Source organism: Sorex araneus, chromosome X (assembly GCF_027595985.1).
Source record: "Sorex araneus isolate mSorAra2 chromosome X, mSorAra2.pri, whole genome shotgun sequence".
NCBI lineage: Eukaryota > Metazoa > Chordata > Mammalia > Eulipotyphla > Soricidae > Sorex > Sorex araneus.
The window spans coordinates 198,809,996-198,827,867 of NC_073313.1; the positions used below are offsets into that span (position 1 = coordinate 198,809,996).

Consider the following 17,872-nt stretch of genomic DNA (forward strand, 5'->3'; position numbering starts at 1 on the left):
GTTACTCCTGGCTCTGCACCCATGAATCACACTCCTGGAGGAGCTCAGGGGACCATAAGGGCTGTCAAGGGCTGAACAAGGGCCAACTACATGCAAGGCAAGTGCCCTACCCTCTGTGCTTTCTCTCTGGTCCTATGGTTATTTTTAAGTAAAGCACAAGCAGTAGTGGCAACATTCACAATACCCCTAATCACACTCTTAAGTTATCCTGAGTGGCACTCAAAATATCTAGAATCACTCTCAAGATACTTAGAAACACACTCCTAAGATATTCAGAATCACCTAACCATTTTTAATCATAAACACTTAGTATAAAAAACTTATCATAGGGTCTACAATTTGAGTTAGTCTATACAATAAAACTATTAGGAATAAAGTCCCTAAATCAAATCAGCAAAAACACTGACTTAAAAAAAAAATTGTACTCAGAAAAATTTTTAGCTCTAAACAAAAATATTTAAAGCCTAAAGAATTTAGGGCTTTCCAATTCTGGGCATTCTTACCTTTGTTTCTACCTGGAGAGGATCTTAAATTTAAATATCCTGGGGCCAGAGAGATGGTTTAGACATCCTGAGAGCATATTGTGGATACGGGAGCTCCAGGGTTGATCCCAGACAGCACAGGACCTTGTGAGAACTGCAGGAATAGCCCCTTAAATACTATTGGGTATGCCCTCATCCTAAATGCAATAAAGATTAAGAAAAACAAAAGATCCTAAAAAGCAACCAAGTTTGACCCAAATGCCACTTCCAAGAACACTGTTTAATTTGCTAGCTCTTACATTTAAGGCCCTTACATAAAACTCCCTTATATAAGGGCTTCTAAAACCAATGTTCACATTAATTTATTGAATGCCTTTGTTAATTAATTGATTAAATGCCTATTATAAGAAGCCAAACTTAGTACTACAAAAGAAATCAATGATTTCCTCAAGTATCGTATTGCTTAGTCAAGAAGGTTAAGATCAACACAAAAATGATAGCATGTGATAATATATAATAACCATCATTGGTATAAAGTCTTAGTAGCATTCAAAGAGGTACTGCTAAATCTAGGAATATGTTGGGTCTTTTCATAAAAAGAAAATTCAGAAAGAGATAAACAGCACAGGGGTTAAGCTGCTTGCCTTGCATTCGACCAACACAGCACCACTTATGCCCATCCCCCTATTCCCTCCCAGCCAAGCACCATTGGGGATCACTCGTGAGCGAGGAACCAGAAGCAGCCCCTGAACACCTCCAGGTGTGGGCTCAAAACCCCACTTCCCCGCTAATTGTCACCTGAGCTAAATAAATGAACTGAAGAAACTGTGGGAAGTTAGGACATGAGTTGCAAAAAGTTAAGTATCTGATGTACAACTAAGAGTCATGAGGCTGAAGCTTAAGATATACAGAGGCAGTAAAGGAAAAGCCTACTTAATTTCAGAGAAGAAAACAAGGTGTCCCAGTCTGAAGGCTTGGGAGTTTGGACTTCCTTCAACTGGTATTGAATTGCTTCTGCTGTCTTTTATCCAAGGCAGTGCCTAATAAAGAGGGTGTTTTAGCCCGATTAATCAGCGGGTACAGGATAAATGGGGAGCCCAGGTTAAAGAAAGTAGTTTGCAATAGGAAATGGAGGAGGATGATATGTGCCAGGCCCTGATAATATTTCATTTAATCCTAATAACAATTCAGTTATAAAACATTTTTATAGATCGGAAAACTGAGGAAATTCAACCACATTTGTCAACCCTGATTCTGTTTTTAAAGCTGATTGATGGAAAATTACTCAGGCTTATGTATCTGGAAGGTAAGCATATTAAAAGGTTAAAGAAAGTGAGAAAAATGTAGGTCCTTCTACCAACAAATGGTTCGTGTAGAAGTGAAATGTGAACACCAATCTGAACACAAATAGAGCACCCTGAAGAAGAGTCAAAAATTAGGCTCAGAAACGAGGATGAAGAACAAATAAAATTCAAAAAGAGAAAGTGGGCAAGCTAAATGTTAAAAAGGTTGTGTTCAAAGAGGGAACCTGAGAATTCAGCATGAGCTGAAGTGAGGCAATAACATCATCCTGGCAGAAACAGAAAATGGCTAGTGGTGATTCCTTCAGGAAAGGAGGAAGAAAGTTAGTTAAGGGGAGCATGTGGGGGCAAACTGTAAAATGGTGATGGGTGACAGGACAGATGATAAACAGACCGAAAAGCTGAAGTCATTGAGGTTAAAAAGTAATAATAATGCAAAGAACACAGAAGACTAAATATTAAATATTCTTTTTAATCAGACAGCAGAGAAGAGAGCAATATAAACAGATGGCTGGGAGGTTTAAGAAAAGAAAAGTGTGAGGAGATATACATGGGGCTTGTCAGCATCAGTGAAAATCTAGGAAAAATGACAGCATATTTTAGTTTTTTTTTCTTTTCTCTTTTGGTTTTTTGGGCCACACCAACAATGCTCAGGGGTTATTCCTGGCTCTACACTCAGGAATTACTCCTGATGATGATCGGGGGACTATATTAGATGCTGGGACCGAACCCAGGTTGGCTAGGAGCAAGGCCAACACCCTATGTGCTGTACTATTGCTCCAACCCCAATTTTATTTTTAAATATAGTTTTGAATTCAGGAAAAAAAAAAAGTAGGGGAATGAATCACCTTTATTATCCCCAGCTACGCCCATTAGGATTACCACTTTAAAAAACAGGTCAATGGTAGCAATTCAAGGACTGAGAATAAAGGTCACTAACTCTAATTTAAAAAATACCTTCTTCACTAAGAGGAGGTGCAATCCTGGTGATTATCTCTCTCTAAGGTAGAGGCCCCATAGGGACAGTTGCAGGTATCTCCACCTCCTAAATGGTGTAACATGCCTCCACAACTTTGAACTCATACAGGCAAAAGCACTCTACTTAAATTTAATGTAACTTTAACACATAATATTGTTGCTAATGATAAGCTTTCCTATTTTCATATGCTATTAATAATTAGTAAAGAAATGCATTATCCTGATCATTATTTATTTATTTATTCATTTTTTAAATGAATCACCATCAGGTACAGTTACAGACTTACAAACTGATTAACACTATCCTGATCATTTTTAAATTAATTTTGAATTTCAAGATAAAACTGCCTTATAAGAATATAATACCCAAAATGTTCTTTACTCATTCCTTTGTCCTAAACACACACCTGCTACACTAAGAATAATAAATCTTAAATTTCTAAAATTGGTCTCCTGACAACAAATAGGCAGAAAGTGAAATGAACTCAAACATACAATTCATGTAATTTTCCACTTCAAAATAAATGGAAAATTATACTTGGCTTTATCCTATTTTTCCAATTTCTATACAAGTATTAAAATGACCAGTTTCTTTAAAATTATACATTCATTTATTCATTATAAAGTTTAATTTTACATTTATATTTATTTATTTATTTATTTATTGCTTTTTAGGTCACACCTGGCTCTGCACAGGGGTTACTCCGGGCTCTGCACTCAGGAATGGCTCCTGGCGGTACTCAGGAGATCATATGGGATGCTGGGAATCGAACCCGGGTAGGGCAAGGCAAACGCCCTACCCGCTGTGCTATTGCTCCAGCCCCTACATTTATATTTAGAACGCATTCACATTTTTAGTAAATTGAGTCACTCAAAGAAGTAAAGTTTTGTGAACTTCAGAGATAGGTTTTTTTATGTTTTGATAAATAAGAGAATAGCATTTTAAGAGTAGTTAATAACGAGCACAATTAACTTTATAAACAAAGTTTATAAGATAAAGAATAATTTGGAGAGGAAAGGAAGAGATTTTCTTATTAGTCACAGTTCATTTTGAAAGTCTGACTTACAAAATGATTCTGATTATCATTCTTCTGGGAAAGCCTATATTTAAATGTATCTTATGGGCCAAGGAGATGGCCTGAAGGGCCGGAACACATGCTGTGCACGTGGCAACCCTGGAGTCAGCCCTTCCCGTTCCCCCGCTGCACTTCAGACTCCCAGAGTGGGCAGCTCTTCCCTTCCAATTTAGTAAATAAGGGACAATTGGAACCAAAGAGATAATACAGTGTGTAGGGCTCTGCACATGGCCAACGCAAGTACAGTCCCTGGCACCCCATATGGTTCCCAAATCCCTGACAGGAATGATCTCTGAGCACAGAGCCAGCAGTAAGCCTTGAGCACTGCTGAACCTGGCTCCCAAACTAGAACTAATGAACTAAATAAATGAATAACAAAATGAAAAATAGATCAAATTTTTCTGAGCGATCTGCTGGGATTGTGCAATCTGTAACATTCATATTGAAACACTATTAAAGGAACTGGAGAGAGAAATCAGAGGGCCAGAACACATGGCCTGCTAGTGGGGGGCTGGGCTTAATCCTCATTGTCACCTGAGCCAATGGGGTAGCCTGAAAGCACAGCCACATGTGGCCCACAACAACAGTAGCAAAAGAAACTGTTAGAAAACTTTTGGTACTTTAAAAAAATTTTTTAAGATAATTGAAGTCAGTCATCAATGTAGTATTTTGTCAAAGGGAAAAAAGGCATTAAAGATATATAGGACAGAGGGTTTCAGTGACAGAAGCAGACACAGAAGTCCTGGTATTTCCTCCACTCCATCATACCTGCCATGAACAGTAGCAGACTTGATAATATCCCCAGGCAGAACCACGGAGAGCTCAATGTCTTTATCTATCAAATTTTCTTTCTGTTCCATGATGAAAGCAGAGGACTCTACAGAATCATCAACTGCAGAGGCATCCGCGCATTTGCTATCAGCTGGAGGGAGAGGAGCCTTGGCTTTTGGTTTTCTCCTAAAATGAAAAGAAATACAGAAAGTAAAATATGTGTATTTTTAAAGCAACACTATATAATGATATGCTTTTTAAAATGTGAAGTGTATGCATGCGTGTGCACATTATATATATTTTACAATAAGAAAAGAAAATACCAAAAAGTTAACTGTTATTTTATTAGAGATGATGAAATATTCTTTTTAATCAGATAACTTATTTGATCTTAACAATGTCTACATTCCTTGGTAATATAAAAATAAAAACTTTAGTACTTGTCCCATTGAGTTTCAGTTAATATGTATGAGTAAAGCAAAGCCAAAGTAAAAAAAAAAATTGTTTTTGAGATACACCAAAAAATATCCATACTGTTGGGTCAGTTGTAGGGTACTTGACTGTCATTGGGAGGCTATGGCCTTAAATCCCTAGAATCTCCTCCTCCCTCCCTTAAAATAAAAGCCTCATTCACAGGTCAGCTAAAATCATACTATCCTTCAAAGGTCCTCTAACACAAGTGTTTCTCTATACAATACATGCAAAAGATTTCCATGGGTAACTCTCCCCCTATTACTCTCAGTAGCAGTTTCTATATCTGCCTATATTTAAAATTCGCTATAAGAAATGAGTCTATATTTCCTACTATGCTTACCAATAAGTAAATGGTATAAAATTATATTTCTTTTAAATAAGAATGTTACAAATAATTATTCTAATAAATGTATCTAATGCTAGTTAATTAGAACAATCCATACATGAACCATTAGAAAAGTACAGATTTCCTGAATCCATAAGGTTCACGGAAGAAAACATAGGCAAAACCCCATTAATTGAAGCTAAGTCATCTTCAAAGAAGAAACACCACTGACCAAGCAAGTGGAAGCAAAAATAAACAAACGGGACTGCACTAAACTAAGAAGCTTCTGCCTCTCAAAAGAAACAGTGACCATGATACAAAGACAGCCCACAAAAACCACCTGGTAAGGGGTTAATATTAAAGACATATAAGGCGGTGGTAGAACTTTGCAAGAAAAAATACCCAACACCAACAAAAAATGTTGAGAAGCAATGAACAGAAATTTCCTCAAAGAAGAAATACAAAGGGCCAAAAGGCACATAAAAATATTCTCTACATAGGTAATCATCAGGGAGATGCAAATCAAAACAACAATGAGGGATCTTCTCATACCACAGAAATTGGCACACATCATAAAAGAACAAGAACAACCAGTGCTGGTACGGATGTGGGGAGAAAAGGACTTTCATTTATTGTTGGTGGGAATGCCTACTGGTTAGCCTTTTCAGAAAAAGATATGGGCAGTCCTCAGAAAACTAGAGGCCGAGCTTCCATATGATGCCGCAATATCATTTCTGGGAATATACCCTAGGGGCCTCCAAAACACAGCAGAAATGCTATCTGCACTTCTATGTTCATTACAACACTATTCACAAAAGCCAAAGTCTAGAACAATTCAAGTGCCGAAGAACAGATGACTGGATAAACAAATAATGGTACATCTACACAATAAAATACTATGCAGTCACCAGGAAGAATGAAGTTGTGAAATTTGCTCATAAATTGATTGGCATGGAGAGTATCGTGCTGAGTGTAATGAGTTAGAAGGTTAGGGACAGTCAGAATGATTACACTCACTTGTGGGATATAAAAAGCACAGTATGAGACTATTACCCAAGGAAGATAGAAATGAGGGCCCTGAGGACTAGCCCATGGTTGGGAGCTTGTCACAAAGGAGAGGAGGGGGATAGGGCACTTAGGATAAAGAAGGGACCACTATGACAATGAGAGTTGAAAATGATCACTCTGGACTAGAATTGAGTGCTGAAAGTACTTAAAAAGATATACATGAATCTTACAATACCTATATTGCAGACCATAATGCCCAGAAGGAAAGAATGAGGAGAGGGAGAGGGAAAGGGAGAGACAGAGACACAGAGAGAGACAGAGAGAGAAGAAAAGTGCCTGCCATATGGCAGATGGGGGTGAGGGGTGGAAAGAGGGCAACAGGGGACATTGGTGGTGGGAAATGTACACTGGTGAATGGATGGGTGCTGGAACACTGTATGACTGAAACCCAATTATGGTCAACTTTGTAATTGTTTATCTTACAGCGATGTAATTTAATTTTTTTCTAAAAATAGAAGTTATAGATTTCCTAAAAAAATTTACAAGCCAATTCAATGATTTGATTGAATAATGAAACAAAGTAAGTAATGGCATATACATACCTGAAATACATATTTTAAGTTAGGAATAGTAGAGTTTTTCAAAAGTTACCTTTACAAAAGTTTAATTGCTTTTAGAAAAATAAATGTTATCCTTTTGTATTCAAAAAATATAATAAAATTTTATCTTGCCTTCTCCTGATGAACTAGATAAAGAGAAAAACCAAACAAGACTTTTTAAGGGGCCTTTAAAAAAGTATGTAACATTTAGCTGTTCAGTATTTTCAGAATTTAAGGTTTCACAAACGAAACACATTTTTATAGTTGGCACTGTGAAAAATAAATCTAGATTTCTTATACCATACATTGTTTTGAAAGTAATCAGCTCTTATTTTTTCAATATAAAATTTGAAAGATATATTGCACTTTTTGCTCTTTGGGGGTTTGGTTTTGGTTTGGGGGGTCTTACCCGGCTGTGCTCAGGGCTTATTACTGGCTCTGTGCTCAGAGATCAATCCTGGTGAGGCCCAAAGGACTACAGGGGATCCTAAGACTGGACCTCAGTTGGTCATTAGCAAGGCGAGTGTCCTGCCCAGTGAACTCTCTCCTGCCTCCAAAAATACATTATCCATTTTTCTAAAAGTTGTTCTTTAAATGTCTTTGTGGTGCTGGGGAATCAAACCTAGGATTCACACATGCATGTTGCTACTAAGCCACATCTCACAACCCTACACTGAACTTGAGTAAAGATTCACAATAGTGATAAAATTAATTTTTGAGTGTTAAAATACAGATACCAACTTTATGAAATCTAGATGAAGAAAAACTTTATATAAATTTTAAAATGTTAAGCTGCAGGATTTAACCACTCTTGCATTCAAAAAGTATTCATGTTGTTAACAACACAATCATGAATTAATTCAGTTCATTGTTAAGTGTGTAAAGATGATTAAGACCCAGGTTTTACTCATAATGATGTGTCCCCCAAAGGACTGAAAGGTATACACAAAACTCCAATAGTTTGACGATTTCTCTGATGAGCATGAAGGTGCTACTAGGGAAGCTCAAAGCAAAGTAAACACTTCTAAGAAATAAAAAAATGTTTTACAGAGGGAAAGGAATTGACTTTGGATAAAAGAGAGGCACTTGTAGAAAATGACAAGACATAATTGACATGTCAAGTAGAGGAAAGTATATGGAGTCATGAAAGAAGATAATCCTCTAAGAATCAAATAGTTGGCTAAAATTCCACAAGGAAGTCAAAGAAGAAAAGAAATCAGTCCATCAATTTAAAAAACTTTATAAAGTAGTTTCACATAACATTCTATATAAACAAAACCAAATATAAAACTGTATAATGAAAAAGAAGCATATTTTATATTAGTCATAAATTTAAATCATCGCTCAAAATACATATATAACTGTACTTACATATATAAAATCTATAGCTATAAAACACATGAAAGCACTATCTAATCAGCATAATTCTTTTCAGGGATTTATTAATTCAGATTTAAAACTAAATAAGTGCAGGACCTAGTTTAGATCTAGTATAGATATCTAACGAGAATAGTTTACTGTTTTAGCTTCAGATTACTCCTCCCAGATCCTTCAAATCAAATATTTCTTCCCCAACTGGGTCTCAATAAATCACAATTCCATCATTTGTAACAATAACAGCAACAGCAACAACAATACAACCTCTTTTACATACACACAATCCAATCCATTGACAAATTCTTTTTGAAAGACAGAAAATAAAAATATACGTCAAATCAACACACTTCCTCTTCTATCCTCACCTAAGGAGTTCTATGTTCTAAGTTCAGACCGCCCTTACCTCATTTTGGCCTCTCCAGTCATCCCCGTACCCAAACTCCATGTGCAATTTCTTCTTAAGTTTACTGCATGCCATAAATTTACTTATAATCCTATAATGCTTATGTTTTTTCTAGAACCACCTGGTATGTTTCTCAAAAACCCTATTAATTTTTTTTTATATTTTATTGTTAGCTTTTTGGTCACACCCAGCAGTGCTCAGCACTAATTCCTGACTCTGCACTCAGGAACCCTTGGCAGTGTTCCAGGGACCATATGGGGTGCCAGGGATCAATCCTATGTCACCTGTGTGCAATGCAAGCCGCACCACATACTGTATTATAGCTAGGACCTGAGAAACCCTACTACTACTTTCCTAGACTTTAAACAATGTACAAGTTAATATCTTTCTTTTGCTTTTTTTGCCTTACCAACCATTAACATGCTCATGTCTTCTCCTGTTTATATGTACTTAAACCCCACATTTCACTCTGGAACTGTTCTCATCTCAATTTGAAATTTGTTAATTCCTTCCTTTTACTTTCTGAGGCTTTTCTCTCTCTCTGTAGAGCCAGGAGTGTCCCTAACACTTTAAAACCAAAGCCAGAACCAAAACAAAACAGAAACAGCTGATCTATGTCCCCTAGAGACTTCTTATCTTTTCTTTTCTTTTTTTTTTTTTTTTTTTAATTTTGAGGCCACACTTGACAGTGCTCAGGGCTTACTCCTGGCTCTGCACTCAGGAATACCTGCTTGTGGAACTCTGGGGAAAATATGAGGTGCCTGGTTCAGCCACCTATAAGGCAAGTCCCCACCTGCTATACTAATGCTCTGGTCCCAAAAGTCTTGAAATAATTTAGACTCAAGCCAATTGCAAGTCTCAGGCTGACATACTTTTCACTAGTATAATGATGTAGCAAGCAAATTTTCACTAGTTGAAAATAAAAGTAAAAAAAGAAAAAAACAGTCAAAGGAATTAACCCATCAGAAAATGGATTTATTTCCAAGGTCAGGTACCACAAATTTTCTAATGCATAAAATCTCTGGAACAACAGCTGTCACATAAGCAGACACTTACATTTACGTAATGAATGTGTTCAAAAGCTATTCCTAAAAAAAATGAGGCATCTGGGGCTGGGTAGGGTGCGTGCCTTGCACATGGTAGACCAGGTTTGATCCCTGGAATTCTGTATGGCCCCGGAAGCACTGCCAGGAGTAATTCCTGAGTGCAAGGCCAGGAGTAAGCCCTAAGCATCTGTAGGTGTGGCCAAAAAAAAAAAAAAAGGCATCTAAGCAAAAGAGGAAACTGTAATAATTGTAATAATATTATCTGTGTTTAATCTTTAGAAATTAATTTTATGTTTCAAAAGATCAGACTTGAGAGGCCCAAAGAGACAATGCAGGGAATAAAGTACTTGACTTCCTGTGGCCAACCAACGTTCAATCCACGGTAAAGCATAGAATCCTCTGAGCACCACCGGGAGTGACTGCTGAGCACAGAGTCAAGAGAAAGTCCTGAGCATCATTAGGTATGGCCCAATGTCATTCCCCTCCACCCACAAAAATATTAGAAATAAAAAATACACATTGGTTTTATTAGTAAGAAGTAACTGGAGGACTGGACAGATGGTTACATGGCTGAAAACAAGCTCTGCATGTGGCGGGTCAAGGTTCGATTCCTAGCACCAACCAATAACCTACAAGCACTGAGCTGGGAGTCACTGAGCACAGCAGGTTTGGCCCAAAAAGTAAAACTCAGGAACAAAAGAAAAAGGTTCGAACCTCAAGGAGTTTTAAAGAGTCGCCCTGGAGAGGCCAGAAGAAAAGACCAGTAGTGGAGGTGGGGAGGACAAACAGCAGACACAAGCTGTAGAATTGGCTTCCAAATAAAGTGGCCTACAAGAACGCATGTCTGCACCTCCTGCTGTACTGGGAGACACATACATACACTTTCATTCCCTGTGGTCATCATTCCAGGCACCTTCCCATAGCCAAGAACTGCACCATCGTGATGCCCTCCTTATATACACATACACATGTATACTTCAGTCTCCAACTTGATTTGTTCTCCTACCTCTTTTTCAGGGGATAGAGCAATAGCACAGTGGTAGGGTGATTGTCTTGCATGCAGCCGATCCACATTGGATTCCTCTGCCCCTCTTGGAGAGCACGGCAAGCTACTGAGAGTATCTCACCCGTACAGCAGAGCCTGTCAAGCTACCCGTGGTGTATTCGATATGCTAAAAACAGTAACAACAAGTCTCACAATGGAGAGGTTACTGGTGCTTACTTGAACAAGTCGATGTGCAATGGGTTGACAGTGACAATGACCACTTTTGCAGAAAAAAATATCACTTAGCAAGTGAAGAAACCAGCGCACACCACAACACCGTAGAATCCTCCGGGCCCCATTCCAAGCCGCTATCTCAGGAATGCCCCAGATAGAGCAGGTGCAGTCTCCCCGCCTCTCCAGATGGAATCCCGGTGACCATGAGCTTCTACAAGTATGGCTCCGGTATGTGGGTACAGGACTATTCCTCCGAAGCGTGCAGCCACTTACAGGGCCACACAACCTTTCTGATATGCAAAGTGAGCAATGGAAAATAAATAACCTAGCGTTTGCCCCTGTCCAAAACTAGAGAGTGGTGACACGCCAGGCCTCACGGGATGGGGGGTGGAACCAGCCCCTCTGTCCGCCCTGACAAGGCCCCGAGTTGCCACCCACGAACGGCTCCTGGCTCCTGAACCACCATGATCCTAGAGGCACACAGACCAATCTTGGAACCCAGTGGCTTTTGGCAGAAATGCATCTGGACTGAGCATTAAACTACGGTACTATGCCACCCCAGGTGGGGAAAGGTGTTTGTCCCTTATGCCTTTTCTCCCCGGCAGCATGATGGCTGCCACCTTTTCAGTACCTATTGGACAGCCAGGTATGAGACTGCAGTGACATGACACAGAGGCCTAATGGGAAGGGAGTTGGAACCCGCCCATCTCCCCGCCCTGATGAGGCCCTGATTTGCCACCCATGAATGGCTCCTGGCTCCTGAACAGCCATGATCCCAGAGGCACACAGACCAATCTTGGAAACTGGAGGCTTTTGACAGAAATCCCTCCAGACTTATTACTAAAATATCAAAAATCCAGAATCATATGCTTTTCATAATCAGCAATAGAAAACAAGTTATCTTTTTGACAGGTCTGATTGTTGGGGGAAATTCCAAATAATAACTGTGGGTCTTTTGTTGAAATATTGAATGTGATCAAAGTGGAGAGAGAGTAAAGTGGAAATCATCTGCCACATAGGCGGGGGGGGGGGGGTGGAAGGTGGGACAGGGGGGTATACTGGGGTTCTTGGTGGTGGAAATTGTGCACTGGTGAAGGGATGGGTGTTTTGATCATTGTATGACTGAGACTTAAACTGGAAAGCTTTGTAACTGTTCTCACAGTGATTCAAAAAATAAAAATAAAAAAAATAATATCATTAGCAGTTCCCTGGGAATTTTCCTACTTTATGCAAACAGAAATTGCCTCCTAATTGCACTGGAGGTTACTCCAAACTTACCTGGGATCTTTCCAGCAAACCCCCCCCACCCACCCCGGGAGAGGTAGGGTAAGTGAATCACCCACTTTGTGAACAGTGATCCACATCCTTTCAGGTCCAAACTGAGTAAGAAATCCTTGTCTTCCCTGCACACTGCAACAAACTCCTGTGACTCACAGCTTTAATGTTCTGTACACATGTGCGGCTGTCTGATTTCCCAAGGTGCTTTGAATGATGATGAAAACTCATCTCTAATTACTAAATATAGGCCTACTTATAAGTAGGAGAGGGAGGGCAGGAGGAGAACAAAGTACTAATTGAAATACTATTCACACAGAATATCTTAGTGTTCCCTAATAGTCTCCAAATTATAAAGCATTTGTCACCTTTGGTCCTGAAAATTTTTAAAGCATATGTAAATTAGATTAAGATCCTTCCAAAATGAACAGATAGGGAAGTTCATTAGGGAATAGGAAAATACAATGAATAAATTATTACAGAATACAAAGCTAAAAAGGTATAAAAACAAAAAGAAAGAAAGGGAAAGGATAACCTTGAAAATTCAGAGTAGACAGTGAAGTGAAACTAGGCTCTGTGGAGGTAACAATGCAGGTGTCTGAGAAAACTTCAGAGACATGTTAGCCACTTCTTGAATGAAAAGTAGATATGCTAGAGGAGCTTATAGATCATTTATATATTACTTCTTAGTCATGATCTATTTTCAGTACATTTAGTATTGTGTTCAACTAGTAGAAATATGCTAACTACATTAGACAAGTTAAAAAAAAAAAGTCAGCTAGACGCCTGGATTTGGCTTGAATCTTACACAGTTTCAAGACTTTGGGGGCTGGAGTGACAGTACAGAGTGTAGGGTGCTTGTCTTATAAGTGGTCAACCCAAGTTTAACCCCAGCACCCCATACTGTCTCCCAAATCCCACCAAGAGTTATCTTTCCCAAGTGCAGAGCCAGGAGTAAGCTCTGATCACTGCTGAGTATAGTAGCATCATTTTTTTTTTTCCTTTTTTTTCTTTTTTATTTTTAAATTTTATTGAATCACCATGAGATAGTTACAAGCTTTCATGCTTGGGTTACAATCACACAATGATCAAACACCCATCCCTCCACCAGTGCACATACCCCACCACCAATATCCCTGGTATAACCCCCCCTTTCCCACCCTCCCCCTGCCTCCATGGCAGGCAATATTCCCCATACTCTCTCTCTACTTTTGGGCTTTATGGATTGCAGCACAGACACTGAGAGGTCATCATGTTTGGTCCATTATCTACTTCCGGCACACATCTCTCATCCAGACTGATTCCTCCAGCCATCATTTTCTTAGTGATCCCTTCTCTGTTCCATCTGCTTTCTCTTCTCCGCTCATGAAGCAGTCTTCCAACTATGGGGCAATCCTCCTGGCCCTTGTATTTACTGTCCTTGGGTGGATGATGCAATTTTCATTAGTCTTTCTTTGAGTAACTATAAGGTGCAAGGGTCCTCGCAGTGTCCGTGTTATGCATACAGCACAGTTAACACTGATTAGTAAATTAATTCATAATTCTTGCAAGTTATCAATTAATAGCTGTGACAATGGGTAGCTGATTTTTAGAATAACTGCTAAACTTTTATCTCACAAGTCAATGAGATTTCAGAATTTTGTTATTCCACATATGGCCTCTTCTCTCCTGACTAGTCCTGTGAAATATATGATTCATGGAAATGTTCATAAAAGTTTCCACCTTGGAGGATCCCCTGAGGACTGCCAAACACAAAAATAAAATATGTCAGAATTACCTTCCTTTTGAGCCGCCACCATGTCGACTCACACAGCAGCTCTGCTCCACCGATTCCTGACTAAGTCTCCCAGGAGACACACACCAAGCAGCTAAACTTTATGGAAACATTGGTCCCGCGCAGCTTGAAAATTCCAGGCACCCATGGGAGGTGGGAGGGCCAAGTACTCACCCAGCTGAAGCTGTGGCAGCAGCACCTTTATCCCACCACCATAGCCAGGCCAAGGACTCCACCCCACCGCTTCACGAATACTCTCTGCAGAAACACCAATGTGCAAATAACTTCAGGTACCGGGAGCCCAGGCTGAGAACTCTGTGTTATTGCTGCTGTTTTTCAGAACAAGGGTGAGTAGCTTCCCCCCCAAACCTCCACACTTGCAAAAGCTCTAGCTAGCCACACTCACTTCCCAGACTGTCACCATGTTCAGTCATTGGCCCAGACCATAGATCCTGGACGCTGCAGCCAAAGCAACAAAGAGCTTAGTACATTCTTTTTTTTTTTTTTTTTGCTTTTTTGGGTCACACCCAGTGATGCACAGGGGTTACTCCTGGCTTATTCACTCAGGAATTACTCCTGGCGGTCCTCGGGGGACCATATGGGATGCTGGGAATTGAACCCGGGTCGACTGCGTGCAAGGCAAACGCCCTACCTGCCGTGCTATAGCTCCAGCCCCATTTAATACATTCTTAGACACGGCATCTAACAACCCCAAGATCACATATAAAATCTTCACATAAATTTATTTTCTATACCTATACATTTTAGTATTGCAGCTTTGTTGTTTAATCCATTTTAATTCTAGAATTGTAGCAACAGTTGTAGCTTTTTTTCTACACTAAAATAAATTAAAAATATGAAGAGTAAATAAAATTAAGATAGTCTTCAAGTGATAAAAAAGAATTATCTTTCTTTTAAACCTAGTAGTCATTTGTATATAATACACATTTTAATTGTATGCTCATCCACCAATGAACACTTGAGTTGCTTCTACTCTGGGGCTATTGTGGAAAATTCTGCTATGAACATGTCCACAAATACCTCTAAGACTCTGAATTTTATCTCGGGGACTAAACACACAGAAGTAAAAGTGCTGGATCATAAGATATTTCTACTTTTAATTTTTTTAGAAACTTCCACACTGTTTTCCATAGTGACTCAACTGTTTTACATATTCATCAACAATGCACAATTCCAATTTCTTCACATTCTCTCTCCAATTGTTATTTTCTAATTTTTTAATATGTTTTCATAGTGGGTGTGAAGCGGTCCCTTGTATTTTTAACATTTTTAGTAATGTTAAAGATATTTTTATGTATTTATGGATCACTTATATATTTTTCTTTGGAGAAAAGCCTATTCAGCTGTTTTTATCGAGTTCTTTCTTTTGGTTGTTGAATTGCCGTCATGGTCTTTATTTTTTTTTTTATTTTTTTTATTTTTTTTATTTTTTTTTTAATTTATTCATTTTTAATTAGAGAATCACCGTGAGGGTACAGTTACAGATTTATACACTTCTGTGCTCACACTTCCCTCATACAAAGTTTGGGAACCCATCCCTTCACCAGTGCCCATTCTCCACCACCCGTAAACCCAGTGTCCCTCCCACCCTCCCCAATCCCATCTCCCCCCCACCCCACCCTGCCACTGTGGCAAGGCATTCCCTTCTGCTTTCTCTCTCTAATTAGCTGTTGTGGTTTGCAACAAAGGTGTTGAGTGGCCGCTGTGCTCAGTCTCTAGCCCTCATTCAGCCCGCAACTCCCTTCCCCCACATGGCATTCGACTGCAATGTAGTTGGTGATCGCTTCTCTGAGTTGACCTTTCCCCGGAACGTGAGGCCAGCCTCGAAGCCATGGAGTCAACCTCCTGGTACTTATTTCTACAGTTCTTGGGTGTTAGTCTCCCACTCTGTTATTCTATATACCATAGATGAGTGCAATCTTTCTATGTCTGTCTCTCTCTTTCTGACTCATTTCACTCAGCATGAAACTTTTCATGCCCATCCACTTAACTACAAAATTCTTGACCTCCTTTTTTCTAACAGCTGCATAGTATTCCATTGTATAGATGTACCAAAGTTTCCTCAACCAGTCATCCATTCTGGGGCATTCGGGTTTTTTCCAGATTCTGGCTATTGTAAACAGTGTAGTAGCATCATTTTTTAAAAAATAAATTAATTAAAGAGTTTAAAGGTTTTATGGACATCACTCAGATATTTTTGTTTGTTTTATATTTATGGTTTTCATAATACACTTTGTAGTGCTAGGGACACTCCTGGCTTGGTGCTGTGAGGCCACTCCCAGCCATGCTCAGGGGACCATATGGTGCCAGTGATTGAAACAGGCAGACAGGCAGACAGGGAAGGGCCCCTATAGCAATGAGTTCTTGGAAAATAATAAAAACCAATTAGCCCTAAGGCTGCTAAAAAACCCTCCTTGGGAATTCAGGGAACTAAGGGCTGATAAGACCTTTATTTGACACTAATCACCCTAGCATCAGACTTTTACCACATATGGCAGCTTGGGAGAAACCCTATAAAAACCAACTTGAGCAAAGGTAGCACACCATGTACTACTGCCTGTGCCCAGTTGTTGCCACTGCACATGTGATGCCTGAGTATGTGCGTGACCTGCTTCTCCCCTGCAGATGTGTCATTTCATCTCTTCATATTTCAATGCTGGGTGTGTATTGGGGGCTCTCTCCACTCTGGAGAAGTCTGTGTTCTCCTCTTCCTCTTCCTCTTCCTTTTCCTCTCCTCTCTCTCTCTCCCCCTTCCCTCTCTCTCTCCCCCTCTCCCTCTTTCTCTCTCTCTACCTCTCCCTCTTTTTCTTCCCCCCTCTCCCTCTTTCTCTCTCCCCCCTTTCTCCCACCTTCCTCTCTCCCTCTCCATCTTCCATCGACTCCATTCTTCCATCTTTGTTTCTCTAAACTTCCAAATAAAACCTATTACACTTCACTGCTTATTTCCTCCTGAAAATGTTTTTCTGAGAGACAATGATAATGGACTCAAAAGGCCTAGGTGAGGTCTAGGACTGACTTTCCTTTTCTACAAGGCTCACCGAAGACTTTTTTTTCTCCATTATGGTGACGCTCACAGGTTACTCCTGTTTCTGCGCTAAGAAATTATTCCTGCGGTGCTTGGAGGACCATATGAGATGTCAGAGACCGAACCTGGGTTGTGTGGGTGGAAGGCAAATGCCCCACTCACTCAGTAATTGCTCCAGCCCCTCCGTGAAGACTCTTGCCATTCTCTAGACTGCAGGGTGGATAGAGAGAATACTACATAGATAGAGAGAAGCCTCTCTCCTCCCCACCTCATGTAAGTTACCCAGGGACCCTCCAACGGCTACAGGATCAAACCCAGGGCTCCTGCAGGCAACATATAACAATCTAGCCCACTGAGAGATCTCTCTGGGCTCTATTAATAACTTAAAAATTGTGACTGAAATCTTTCCACCTCTTTTATATTTGTTTTACGGGACACTCCTATCCATACCTAGGGGCTCCCCCCAGCTCTGCACTCTGAGGTGATTTGCAATGATGCCTGGGTTACTTATCCTACCCAGGGCTCCTGCATGCAAAGCATACACTCCAGCCCTTTTGGCTGTTCCCCTACCCCTTTAAGTAGGAATGCTTGAGCTAGGATTCCTACCCCAGGGATTTTCACATAAGCTCTTCTTCACTGGTGGCCTAGTTTATTTAGTATCTTCCTCCTCCTTGGAGATTGCTTTTTTAACAATAAACAATGGCAAATTTCACACCAA

At 39.8% G+C, this 17,872-nt stretch overlaps 1 protein-coding gene across 6 annotated transcripts in view; it reads right to left on the reverse strand.

Moving 5' to 3' along the window:
* Positions 1-17,872, reverse strand: part of COBLL1 (cordon-bleu WH2 repeat protein like 1) — a 195,613-nt gene that overhangs the window by 74,001 nt on the left and 103,740 nt on the right. For all 6 annotated transcript variants that reach the window (XM_055122939.1, XM_055122935.1, XM_055122934.1 and 3 more), the window contains exon 3: positions 4,606-4,794. In XM_055122939.1, coding sequence (XP_054978914.1) covers positions 4,606-4,794 — 189 coding nt within the window. The remainder of the gene's footprint in view (positions 1-4,605; positions 4,795-17,872) is intronic.